At 41.3% G+C, this 13,907-nt stretch overlaps 1 protein-coding gene across 1 annotated transcript in view; it reads right to left on the bottom strand.

Annotated features, from left to right (window-relative positions):
• The window catches only part of EXOC2 (exocyst complex component 2), a 158,856-nt gene that overhangs the window by 33,182 nt on the left and 111,767 nt on the right, over nucleotides 1–13,907 (bottom strand). The window contains exons 18-21 of the mRNA XM_075270745.1: nucleotides 9,087–9,146; nucleotides 8,643–8,704; nucleotides 7,196–7,262; nucleotides 5,137–5,253 (exon numbers count right to left, since the gene is read on the bottom strand). Coding sequence (XP_075126846.1) covers nucleotides 5,137–5,253; nucleotides 7,196–7,262; nucleotides 8,643–8,704; nucleotides 9,087–9,146 — 306 coding nt within the window. The remainder of the gene's footprint in view (nucleotides 1–5,136; nucleotides 5,254–7,195; nucleotides 7,263–8,642; nucleotides 8,705–9,086; nucleotides 9,147–13,907) is intronic.

The raw sequence follows: 13,907 nt of genomic DNA, 5'->3' as shown, positions 1-13,907 counted from the left end.
TGCTGCCTCCCAATGCCCCCCTTATATTAATAATACCCCCTACTGGCATCTTTGTAAAAACCACTGCTTGCACCAATGTATGTCGTTATTAACCCCTCCCCCACAACAAATAATAAAATATTTACCTGCTTTCAAACCTCTAAGGTACCTGACTTGCCACCGTCACTTCTTCGCAGGGTGTAACTAGCAAAGACCCCCCCCCAACTTGGGGGCCCCCCTTTCCTAGCCTCCTCAAAGAATAGCGCCCCATTTACATACACTGTAAGTCCCAAATTGGCCTCCAGACACTATAATGTCCCATAGTGGCCCCTCCACACACTATAATGTCCCATAGTGGCCCCTCCACACAGTATAATGTCCCATAGCGGCCACTCCACACAGTATTATGTCCCACCTCAGCCCTTGCACACAGTATAATGTTTCACAGTGTCCCCTGCACACAGTATTATATCCCATAGCAGCCCCTCCACACAGTAGTATGCCCCATAGTGGCCCCTCCATACAGTATTATTCCCCATAATGGACCATTATACTCTAGGGTCTAAAAAGATGATGATCGGAGGCCATGGGGAGGTGACAAACATGAAAATCAGGGGTACTTACTGTACCTCTATTGGGCTCCGGCACACTCCCTGCTGCTTTTGGTTCTCTTCAATGTCGCCCCAGATGTCAATGTGGGCCAGCCTGGGACGTTACTAAAGAAGCTCAAAGATGGCATGGAATCGTACCAGATCCCAGAAGCGGTGAGTAACTCTGGTTTTTATGTTCGCTCACCTCCAATGGGTACCCGATCATTATACTCTTGGGCCTGATAAGATCCCAAAGTATAATAATAGCAGTATTTGTTGGGCTTCGTCCAACAAATACTATTGCTGTGGGCCCGAAACCTTACTTACCGATCCCTGCTCTTGTTCACACCCACATTCACTTTCCCTTTTGCTCTCCACAGGACGACATGATATGGGATGCAGAAGGGGAAGCGGAGACGGCTGTGAGAAGGAGCGGGGAGAAGTAAGTAAATAGTGCCGGCTACCTGCCAGGGTTACTCCAGCAGGTATCGACCTATTTAAAGAAGACAAAAAACAAGGTCCCCTAAGACTACGTCTCTGATAACAATATATGAAACAAAGTAAGCAAAATGTCATGCTTCCCTCATCACACCTCCTTTTCAGGGGTATTACAAAACAAAATTCTTCAATTTCATAGTAAATAACGATGTATAAAGAGGCATATGCAAGAACATGTACACAAAAATACACATCTACAGAAAAAAAAATAGCATTGATGAAAAGTCTTGATAGGTCATCAAAGATAACAGTATAAAAAATAAATAAATAAAATGTAATGTCGCCCACTCTGACATTTTCATTCTTTGAAAAAAAAAAAATCCCATCTGTAACTCATAAAGGACAACCAAAGTGACAGATTTCATTGATTCTTCTCTTTCTTTGATGATAGGAATCTAAAGGGTAAGATGCTGACACGGTATGTATGTGAGCCAAATACCTTAAGCAGAGATCTAATGGCAGGAAATGGATAAGCACTGAGCATAATCTGTTAAAGACCTCGTTACCTTTCATCCATTACCTGTACAATTAAAGGGGTTATGACGCAAAACATATTTATCATTTGACAAAGAAAATTATTTATTTTTAAGAAAACTATAAAATTCTATTCTTTAAAGACCATTTCACTTTTGAAGTGACTTTGAGGGGAATGCCCCTAAAAACCCAACTTAAACTGTAGCCTTGAAATTCAGAAAATCATTTGGAATCTTTACTAACCCTCTATGTGTTCCTAATAAATGTATACAAATTTAAGGTGAAATGTTAAACTTTCATACTTTTGTTTGGAGGCTTTCAAATTGAATCTAATTGCCTGTAACTAGCAAGGGATAAGAGCAAAACAAATCTCAATAGGGCATACTTACTAATTTGTCTAACATTATATGCGCACGACATGAATGAATGGCACAGAAGACACATCTGATTGCACCCGGGCCTCCATGGACCCATTTACTTTCTTCAGTGAGCTTGGGCTACAAAAAAGACAGGTATAGGACTTGTCCTGAGTTTGGCCCAGGACTCATGACCCCATACACATGATAATACATGAGTGTGTGTATGGAGCCATTACAAATGTAATGGGTCAGCATGCCAGCAATAAAAATCACGGCTAGCACATTGACAATGTACATGTGTGTATAGGGCTTAAAAGTTAGACAGTACAAGCTTAAAGGGATTCTACCATTAAAGCAAGTTTTTTTGTAGTTACCACTTCAGAATAGCATTAAGAAAGGCTAGTCGTCTCCTACCTTTATCAGTCGCCTCCGGTCCGCCATTCGGTAGAAATACTGTTTTCTACCGGTATGCAAATGCACAGTACGCTCCTGTAGTTCTCCGTAGAACTACAGGAGCGAGCGGCCTCCCAAAAATGGCCGCCGGTCAGCACACGCTCTCAGCTCTGCTTGTGTCTCACTGGCAGAGCCAACAGCGCAAGCTTTTGTTGGAGTTTGGACTGAGACGCAAGACGACAAAAGAAGAGGCGGATGCAGCTGAAGATGGAGGCGTCGCTGGAGAGAATTCTCTGGCAGCATTGGGGATGCCCCCACTGCTGTTTGAGCGCTGGCACCCGCCCCCAATGCTGCGAGAGAACTCATTTGCATACTGGTAAAAAACGGTATTTCTACTGAACGGCGGAACGGAGGCGACTGATAAAGGTAGCAGACGAATAGCTTTTCTTAAGGCTATTCCGATGTGGTAGCTCCAAAAAAACTTACTTTAATGGTAGATTCCCTTTAAGACTAGACAGCTTTAAACTATGACAAATTTATCAAAGTGTCTGATGCAATGATTAGTCTGTTTGAACAAGTATAAGGTTTTTGTACCATGTTAGCCAGTGGTTATGAAATATAAAAAACAAAAAACTTGAGTCTTCAGTAGTTGATACCTTTTTTAATGGCTAACTCATATGAGGAAGGGATCAGAGTTAACCCGAAAGCTTGTAGTCTGTCATTATTATTAGTTAGCCATTAAAAAAGGTATCAACTACTGAAGACTCAAGTTTTTTGTTTTTTATGTTTGCACAAGGCGTGTTAGACATGTATTAGCCACCATGGCAGGTTTGCAGAGTCCCTGGGGTGCCAAAAATTGGAAATACCTGTTAAAAAACCCCATTTTAGAAAATACACCTCTCAGGGAAGTCATCTAGCTTTGTGATAATTTTGACTTCACAGGTGTTTCAAAGAAGCTGTAAGATGTTGTCACCCCTGATATTTTTCCAGATAATGAAGTATTTCTCCCAGAATTTATTGCAATTACACGTCGTTATACACATGCTTATTTCCTTTGTGTCTACTGAAACAACACAAAAAAACAGAGAAAAAAAGCAAAAAATTATATAATCATGCAAAACTCCAAAAATGGGCTGGACAAAATTACTGGTACCCTCAATTTATTATTTAGTTGCATAATATTTCGAAAAAATTACTGAAATCAATCTGCTCCTATAACCATCAACAAGCTTCTTATACTTCTCAATTGGAATTTTGGGCCACTCTTGTTTGCAAACTGCTCCAAATCTCTCATATTTCAGGGGTGCCTTCTCCCAACAGCAATTTTAAGATCTCTCCACAATAGGTTTAGATCCAGACTCATTGCACCCACTTCAGAACTCTCCAACACTTTATTTCCATCTATTTCTGGGTGCTTTCTAGAGAATGTTTGGGGTCATTGTCCTGCTGGAAGATTCATGACCTACGACACAAAACCCAGCTTTCTGACACAAGACCCTTCATTGAGATCCAAAATCCTTTGATAATCTCCAGATTCCTTGATGCCATGCACATAGTCAAGGCACCCAGTGCCAGAGTCAGCAAAACAACCCCGAAATATCTTTGAACCTCCACCATATTTGACTATTGGTCCTGTGTTCCTTTCTTTGTAGGTCTCATTCCTTTTTCAGTATACAGTAGAATGATTTGCTTTACCAAAAAGCTCTGTCTTGGTCTCATCTATCCACAAGACGTTTTCCCAGAAGGATTCTGGCTTACAGACGTACATTTTGGCAAACCACAGTCTAGCTTTTTTTGATTTCTCTGTGTCAGCCCCGGAGTCCTCTTGGGTATCCTGTCATAGCATTTCATTTAATTCAGACAGTTTGTGTCGACACTGATGTACCCTGAGCCTGCAGGATAGCTTGAATTTCTTTGGATCTTGTTGGGGCTGTTTATTCACCATCTAGACCGATTATCCTGCATTGCAACCTTTAATCGATTTTTCTCTTCCATCCACGTTCACGGAGATTAACTACAGTAACATGAGTTATAAACTTTTTGATTATGTTGCGCAGGGTGGACAAAGAAACATCAAGACGTCTGGAGTTCTCTTCAGAAGAGCAGGCTCACCCAGATAAATAAAACAATAAATTTATTAAGCACGACGCGTTTCAGGCTCCTTGGGCCCTTTTGTCAAGTGCAAAAAATCACTATGTTGGCTGCTGATTCACTTTGCATGGTTGAAGAGAGTATAGCTGTAGTAGTGTTATTCAGGCTGGTAACTCAGCCCAATATTCCCTCTAACAGCTTACACAAGTGAATGATTTAATATAATAAAACCCTTTAATACTTTATTTTTTTTCATGAATCCTATTCCACGTAACAAAATTTTCCATACATTTAGAATTCTTCTAAATGAGACTGACGAGATTATTAATTTAATCTCCTGCCAATCTCTCATCACCAATAAGGCTTTAGTGAGGTCTCTAGCTGAGAAGGGGTCCTCCGCACTGAAATATCTGCAGTAGGTGACCAGACATGTTAACCCCTGCTCATTTACCTAAGTCATGACCCTTAGATGTCAGCCAAGAATGGAAGGGATCAGACGGAATTGTTCTGTGCCAGAGTTATACAAGTCTGTTTTAGGGACAAACAGAAGTTTTTGTAGTGTAAAACCACAGTAGGCACAACTTTTTCTTCCATTTTTCTGTTACCATTTCTGTTTATTGCATCTCTCAGTGTCCACAATTAACATCTACACTTAGATCACTGCAGAAGTACAAGGGGCGAAATGAGGCTTCAGTTAAAAAATTAGAAAATCAGTTTCTAGACAGATAAAGGGAACGTTAAAAAAATGATACCTTTGTTATGTTCTCTATTCCCTGAAAGCCATGTTTCTCAAAATGGTCAGCAATGTTTAGTAAGGTATGTCGTTCCAGATAGTTGCAGTTGCTTAGAACAATTAAGAGTTTCTTCTCCTGAAATAAGAATACATAAGAAAGGTGAAATCATTTAAAGAGGACCTTTAATCATCTCCAACAAGACCAGCTTTTGCGTCATTTAACTACTGATTCTGGCAAAGTTGGATTTTTTTCTCTAGCCCCCACTGTTCCTCACTAATAAATGCTGTTCATTTGGGTGCATGATATACTATTTACGCTCTGTACTAAAGGGCGGAGTGGTGGGAGCAGACAAGGGGTGTGATTCTCATCTATGAGATTAGCTGCCTCTGACTGGAGCTCTGATTTCCCTCCATTGGCCCAACACGGTCCTTCTGACATTAAAAAGCTTTAATAGCAAAGCTTCAAAAATAACTGCACTTGTTGCTTGAGAACAGTGGAAGCTAGAGAAAAAATTGATAGGGACCTGAGAATTGGTAACCACACTGATCCTGAGTTTTTGTAGTAATTTTACCCCATTGTGAATGCAGCCATGGGAAAAGTGTCCAAACCCCTGGTGGACAAAGATGCGCTCCCACTCCCATTCACTTCTTCAGAAGCTAAAAGTATAACCAAAGTACAGCACAGCTATCTTTTATATGAGAGCTCCCAAAAGACCTATAAAAAGCTCCTTTTAGTATGATCTATAAACAATTGTGAATTAGCTATTAACACTTTTACTTTCCTTTGTGTGAGGATATAATGTAAAGTATATTTAGGGCTAGTTCACACGTGGGCAAAGGGGAGGTTTTTGACAGCGGAATTCGCTTCAAAAACCTCTCCTTTAACATGGTGGTCTATGTAGACCACTAGCTTTTTTTTTCCTCCTAGCGTTTTCCGCCTGAAGAAGCGACATGACCTTTCTTCAGGCGGAAAACGCCTGAAGAATTGCATAGAAGTGAATGGGAGGCGAAAACCGCGCGGTAAAAAACCGCGCGGTTTTTTGCACACAAAACCGCGCGGTTTTTTGCAAAAAACCGCGCGGTTTTCGCCTGCAGTTTCTATAGCACATATAGGAAAAAAAAACCCTAGCGAAAACCGCTAGCGAAAACCGCGTCAAAAACCTCGTCAAAAACCGCGTGGAATGCAAAAAACAGCGTCAAAAAAACTCCTCGAGGTTTTTTACCTCGCACAAATAAGCTAGGCGGTTTTCACGTGTGAACTGACCCTTAGAGGTTACCTGGCTATGAAAAGTACTGACTAGAGATGAGCGAGTAGTATTCGATCGGGCCGTTTACACGCATCCCCATGGCGGGGAGGTATTCAATCGAATACTACTTGCTCATCTCTAGTACTGACCAAAAACAAATGTTTCAATGAGTGCACTCAGATTGGTCATAACAATTATTATGCAAATATAAATCAGGATTCACATTAATGGTTAGTCAGAATGGACATGGATATTCATGCAGATCATGATTTCCACTATACAATGAATAAGTATATGATTTCCATCTGAAGTTTAGTGGAATGATTGTTGTTCTTGCACACTGATGCTCCATTTATGGTCATCAGTTTTTGGATTCTGTATCTGGACTTTTGAGTGAGGTCCTCACATTGGCTTAGTTTACAGTGCTGCAGCCATCCGGTATTTGTTTGACTTGGTACAATGACTATGTCATCCCCCATGCATTGAGAGAATAGGAGACCAATGACAAAAATCCTAGGGGATAAAACACATTTCCTAATCCATAGTGAGAGCTTTGGTCATTGCTGGGACCTCTATGAATCACTAGAATGGTGTCTAAAGCCAAAGACTCAGGAGCCAAATTCTTTGGATGGAGGGGTCCCAGCATTGGGCCCCCCAAGCATGAGACATTTATCACCTATGCTTTGGATATCTTACTTGGAATAAATTTCAGCTTCTTGTACAACAGTTGATATAAATCTAAGTATTTCATGAACATGTGACATATTTCAAAGTTCGAGTTAAAAAGTATATCTAAATCTTTCATGCAATAAGAAAGCAACAAAAACATACAGAGGATATTGTGGGTTCTTCATTAAGACTTCCAAATAAGTCAGGAGACGAAATATCAGTTGAAACACTAAGAAATAAAGGAGAAATTGTGAGAAATGCACAAAAATCAACAAAATGGACTTTCCTTGGTGAACGCTAAGCATAAAAAAGAACAGAAATGTCATAAGTATCTCAAAATCATAATTCAGTCTTCTAAGAAGGTAAAATTTACGAACAAACAATTCAAAAGAATTGCGTTTTGCTACTTGTTTACTGGTTATTCTAACCCAGTAGGCTGCTGGAGATTGTTAATCACTAAAACATGCTGAATACATCAAGAACTGTCTATTTTACCTGCTACAATGGAAAATAAACTCTAACACTTATCAGTCTGTAGTCGTTTTAAATCATAAAGAAAAGCAAAATGAAAAAAAAAAAAACTTCAACCAATTTATATTCTGCTAGTTTTAGAAAAAGGTTTTCCTAAAAATGCCTTTGATTATTTTTTTTTTTACAATTTATTTGTATTGGTGTTTCTTTTATTTTTTTGGTTTGTGCTTACCTTAATACTTTAATTTTGGTGGATTGGTTTTATGGGTCTATCTTGGTTTCTGTATTTTTTTTGATAGTAAGAACAGAACTGTAGACTGTTCTTGGCAGCAAAAAGTAATAGAGTACTGACAAAACATGCTAATACTAATGTGATCCATGTATCCTTATCCTCCCCAAGTATATTCAACTTTCATGACTGTGTTACAGTGCCACTGCACTACAGAGCATCGCTATATAGTTCCCTGTAATGCAGAGACAATTTTATTAAAAAATATTTTGTAAGAAAACATAACCGTACAAAAGTGAAGTGCAAAGGGCAAAAATGTTCCCCACAACTCCTAATGAGGGGGTAACATAGCAGGTTCATAACTCACTAAATGTTTTGCCTCTAAAAATATTAGCAAATTGGTAATATTCCACTAAGAATTATATATAAATCATACTTTTTAATTTGGTCATTGAATATGTAGAGTCCAATATGGACCTGAAGGAGGTGTGATAAATATTTGGAGGTGTGACAAAACTGGCTATAGCCCACAATCAGACAAGCTGTCATAATACAGGTTGGGCCATAAGTATGGATACACCCAGATAAAATGGAAGTTGTAGCTAATATCACCTTACCGTTTGTGGCATACTAGTACATGGGAGGGGGAAAACATTTGAGGCCGGGTTACCCCCATGGCGGCCATCTGTTTTTCTTGTGCAATTCTCCATGTGTTTGAATTGTCACATGACCCCCTTCCCATTAAAAATAGTAAAGTTGAATCCAAAATGGAGGCTTGGCAGATTTTGAAGATTTATTTTTCAAATCAAGCTTTGGGAAAGTCTAAATATAAAAACGCTAAGCGTACACACGCAACTTGGGCAGAGATCATATACCAGAAAAAAAATGTATTAATGTTTGATTACATACTGCATTGTATCCACATCTCCTTCTGGCTTGTTACTCAGGTACTCCAGGGTAGATATAAAAGCCTAATTAAAAAAAAATACAAAATATTAAAAAAAATAAGGAAATAAAGAAACAATACAATATAAAAAGCAATATCAATATCGGGGAGGCAAATCTAAAAGTATACAGTTTGTTATAATATTATATGAACTTGCAATAAATAAGAACAATGGTCTGCAGAAGACACCCAATTCTGAAGAATACTAAAATCTATTTCCTTGAGGTTGTTAGATGGTTGGCCTTCATAACATTTTATCTGATGAGCTGATGACCTTAAAGCACTGGAAGGTATATTTAAATATATATTTTTTTGTAAAAAAAACTAGTATCTCTTAAAAGTGTATAGTGAAATGAGGTGGAAAACTAGTTTCCCAACAATCAGGTAATGAAATAATGTCTACTGACCTGGATTATGTTAATACAGAGAGCGCACAAATTGTCCTGTGTTTTCTGATGCTGAAAAATCTGTGCAAAAATATTTATCAAAGAAACAACAAAGTAAATTATAAACAGCAATGCCGAATATGGGCAATTAAATAAAAAGGTATAAAAGTCACATGCTCAAAACTGTTCTGCATCATTATTTCACTGAAAGATGTCCCAAATTTTAAAAGCAAATGTAGATGCTTATACTATAGTAACCACTATATATATATATATATATATATATATATATATATATATATATATATATATATATATATATATTTTTAAATAAAATAATTTTAAATTACAGATTACGTCTCACCATGCTGTTTTATCTATTGATTTTTAACAAAAATATATCTAAGTAATGCAACACATGTACAAAATTATTTAACCCTTAAAGGAGTTGTCGGGTACAAAAACTATTTTTCATACTGATGAACTGTCCACATGTTTTACAGTCAGGAATTGTTACAATTAGAGATGAGCGAACAGTGTTCTATCGAACTCATGTTCGATCGGATATTAGGCTGTTCGGCATGTACGAATCGAATCGAACACCGCGTGGTAAAGTGCGCCATTACTCGATTCCCCTCCCACCTTCCCTGGCGCCTTTTTTGCTCCAATAACAGCGCAGGGTGTGTAGGACAGGAACTACGACACCGGTGACGTTGAGAAAAGTAGGCAAAACCCATTGGCTGCCGAAAACATGTGACCTCTAATTTAAAAGAACAGCGCCGCCCAGGTTCGCGTCATTCTGAGCTTGCAATTCACCGAGGACGGAGGTTTCCGTCCAGCTAGCTAGGGCTTAGATTCTGGGTAGGCAGGGACAGGCTAGGATAGGAAGGAGAAGACAACCACAACAGCTCTTGTAAGAGCTAAATTCCAGGGAGAAGCTTGTCAGTGTAACGTGGCACTGACGGGCTCAATCGCCGCAACCCAGCTTTCCCAGGATCCTGAATGGAATACACTGTCAGTGTATTCCCGTATACCCGATATATACCCCCGATACCCGTTCCAACGGTGTGCCCCCCCACCTTCACCCCAGAAATACTCTGCAAGTCCCCTAGCAATAGAATTGGGGCTATATACACCCACTATTTTTGCTACTGCCATATAGTGCCATTGTCTCACTGGGAATTCAAAGAATATATTGGGCTTACATATAACTTCAATTCCAGGGAGAAGCTTGTCAGTGTAACGTGGCACTGACGGGCTCAATCGCCGCAACCCAGCTTTCCCAGGATCCTGAATGGAATACACTGTCAGTGTATTCCCGTATACCCGATATATACCCCCGATACCCGTTCCAACGGTGTGCCCCCCCACCTTCACCCCAGAAATACCCTGCAAGTCCCCTAGCAATAGAATTGGGGCTATATACACCCACAATTTTTACTACTGGTATACAGTGCCATTGTCTGACTGGGAATTCAAAGAATATATTGGGGTTATAAATACCCTCATTTCTTGCTACTGCCATATAGTGCCAGTTTCTGACTGGTAATTCAAAGAATATATTGGGGTTACGTGCACCCACAATTTTTACTACTGGTATACAGTGCCATTGTCTGACTGGGAATTCAAAGAATATATTGGGAATACAAATACCCTCATTTCTTGCTACTGCCATATAGTGCCAGTTTCTGACTGGTAATTCAAAGAATATATTGGGGTTACGTGCACCCACAATTTTTACTACTGGTATACAGTGCCATTGTCTGACTGGGAATTCAAAGAATATATTGGGGTTATAAATACCCTCATTTCTTGCTACTGCCATATAGTGCCAGTTTCTGACTGGTAATTCAAAGAATATATTGGGGTTACGTGCACCCACAATTTTTACTACTGGTATACAGTGCCATTGTCTGACTGGGAATTCAAAGAATATATTGGGAATACAAATACCCTCATTTCTTGCTACTGCCATATAGTGCCAGTTTCTGACTGGTAATTCAAAGAATATATTGGGGTTACGTGCACCCACAATTTTTACTACTGGTATACAGTGCCATTGTCTGACTGGGAATTCAAAGAATATATTGGGAATACAAATACCCTCATTTCTTGCTACTGCCATATAGTGCCAGTTTCTGACTGGTAATTCAAAGAATATATTGGGGTTACGTGCACCCACAATTTTTACTACTGGTATATAGTGCCATTGTCTGACTGGGAATTCAAAGAATATATTGGGGTTATAAATACCCTCATTTCTTGCTACTGCCATATAGTGCCAGTTTCTGACTGGTAATTCAAAGAATATATTGGGGTTACGTGCACCCACAATTTTTACTACTGGTATACAGTGCCATTGTCTGACTGGGAATTCAAAGAATATATTGGGAATACAAATACCCTCATTTCTTGCTACTGCCATATAGTGCCAGTTTCTGACTGGTAATTCAAAGAATATATTGGGGTTACGTGCACCCACAATTTTTACTACTGGTATACAGTGCCATTGTCTGACTGGGAATTCAAAGAATATATTGGGGTTATAAATACCCTCATTTCTTGCTACTGCCATATAGTGCCAGTTTCTGACTGGTAATTCAAAGAATATATTGGGGTTACGTGCACCCACAATTTTTACTACTGGTATACAGTGCCATTGTCTGACTGGGAATTCAAAGAATATATTGGGAATACAAATACCCTCATTTCTTGCTACTGCCATATAGTGCCAGTTTCTGACTGGTAATTCAAAGAATATATTGGGGTTACGTGCACCCACAATTTTTACTACTGGTATACAGTGCCATTGTCTGACTGGGAATTCAAAGAATATATTGGGAATACAAATACCCTCATTTCTTGCTACTGCCATATAGTGCCAGTTTCTGACTGGTAATTCAAAGAATATATTGGGGTTACGTGCACCCACAATTTTTACTACTGGTATACAGTGCCATTGTCTGACTGGGAATTCAAAGAATATATTGGGAATACAAATACCCTCATTTCTTGCTACTGCCATATAGTGCCAGTTTCTGACTGGTAATTCAAAGAATATATTGGGGTTACGTGCACCCACAATTTTTACTACTGGTATACAGTGCCAATTTCTAACTAGGAATTCAAAATGCGCAAGGCTCCCGGAAAGGGACGTGGACGAGGCCGTGGGCGAGGTCGGGGGAATGGTTCTGGGGAGCAAGGTAGCAGTGAAGCCACAGGGCGTCCCGTGCCTACTCCTGTGGGGCAGCAAGCATTGCGCCACTCCACAGTGCCAGGGTTGCTTGCCACATTAACTAAACTGCAGGGTACAAACCTTAGTAGGCCCGAGAACCAGGAACAGGTCTTGCAATGGCTGTCAGAGAACGCTTACAGCACATTGTCCAGCAGCCAGTCAGACTCTGCCTCCTCTCCTCCTATTACCCAACAGTCTTGTCTTCCTTCCTCCCAAAATTCCGAAGCTTTACAGAACAATAACCCAAACTGTCCCTGCTCCCCAGAGCTGTTCTCCGCTCCTTTCATTGTCCCTCAACCTGCCTCTCCACGTCACGATTCCACGAACCTAACAGAGGAGCATCTGTGTCCAGATGCTCAAACACTAGAGTCTCCTCCATCTCCGTTCGATTTGGTGGTGGATGACCAGCAACCCACCCTCATCGACGATGATGTGACGCAGTTGCCGTCAGGGCATCCAGTTGACCGGCGCATTGTGCGGGAGGAGGAGATGAGACAGGAGTTGGAAGAGGAAGTGGTGGATGATGAGGACACTGACCCGACCTGGACAGGGGGGATGTCAAGCGGGGAAAGTAGTGTGGATGTTGAGGCAGGTGCAGCACCAAAAAGGGTAGCTAGAGGCAGAGGCAGAGGTCAGTAGCTTAGGCGAAGCCAGGCTACACCCGGAATCTCCCAAGATGTTCCAGTTCGTACCCAGCCCTGAAAAACTCCCACCTCGAGGGCACGTTTCTCGAAGGTGTGGAGTTTTTTCAAGGAATGCGCCGAGGACAGATATAGTGTTGTCTGCACAATTTGCCTCTCGAAATTGATTAGGGGCTCTGAGAAGAGCAACCTGTCCACCACTTCAATGCGCCGTCATTTGGAATCCAAGCACTGGAATCAGTGGCAGGCAGCAACGGCAGGACAAAGGCCGCCTGCCGTTCACGCCACTGCCACTGCCTCTGCCTCTGCCACTGCTGACTGTGCTGGCGATGCACTCCAGAGGACGAGCCAGGACACCACTTCATCTGCCTCCGCCACTTTGTTGACTTCTCCCTCATCCTCCCCTGTTCCTGTCTTATCTCCTTCTCCTGCACCATCAAAGGCACCATCAGGCGCTTCTTTACAACAACCCACCATCTCTCAGACATTGGAGCGGCGGCAGAAATACACTGCTAACCACCCACACGCGCAAGCCTTGAACGCCAACATCGCTAAACTGCTGGCCCAGGAGATGTTGGCGTTCCGGCTTGTTGAAACTCCCGCCTTCCTGGACCTGATGGCAACTGCGGCACCTCGCTATGCCGTCCCTAGCCGTCACTACTTCTCCCGGTGTGCCGTCCCCGCCTTGCACCAGCACGTGTCACTCAACATCAGGCGGGCCCTTAGTTCCGCGCTTTGCACAAAGGTCCACTTGACCACCGACGCGTGGACAAGTGCATGCGGACAGGGACGCTACATTTCACTGACGGCACACTGGGTGAATGTAGTTGAGGCTGGGACTGCTTCCCAAACTGGCCCGGTGTACCTCGTCTCCCCGCCTAACATTCCTGGCAGGGACACGAGGAGAACACCCCCCTCCTCCTCCTCCTCTACCGCCTCCTCCTCCGCCACCGCCTCCTCCTCCGC

Source organism: Leptodactylus fuscus, chromosome 4 (genome assembly GCF_031893055.1).
Source record: "Leptodactylus fuscus isolate aLepFus1 chromosome 4, aLepFus1.hap2, whole genome shotgun sequence".
Taxonomy (NCBI): domain Eukaryota; kingdom Metazoa; phylum Chordata; class Amphibia; order Anura; family Leptodactylidae; genus Leptodactylus; species Leptodactylus fuscus.
Note: the sequence above shows the minus strand (reverse complement) of the source record. Positions and strands in the feature narration are given on the sequence as shown.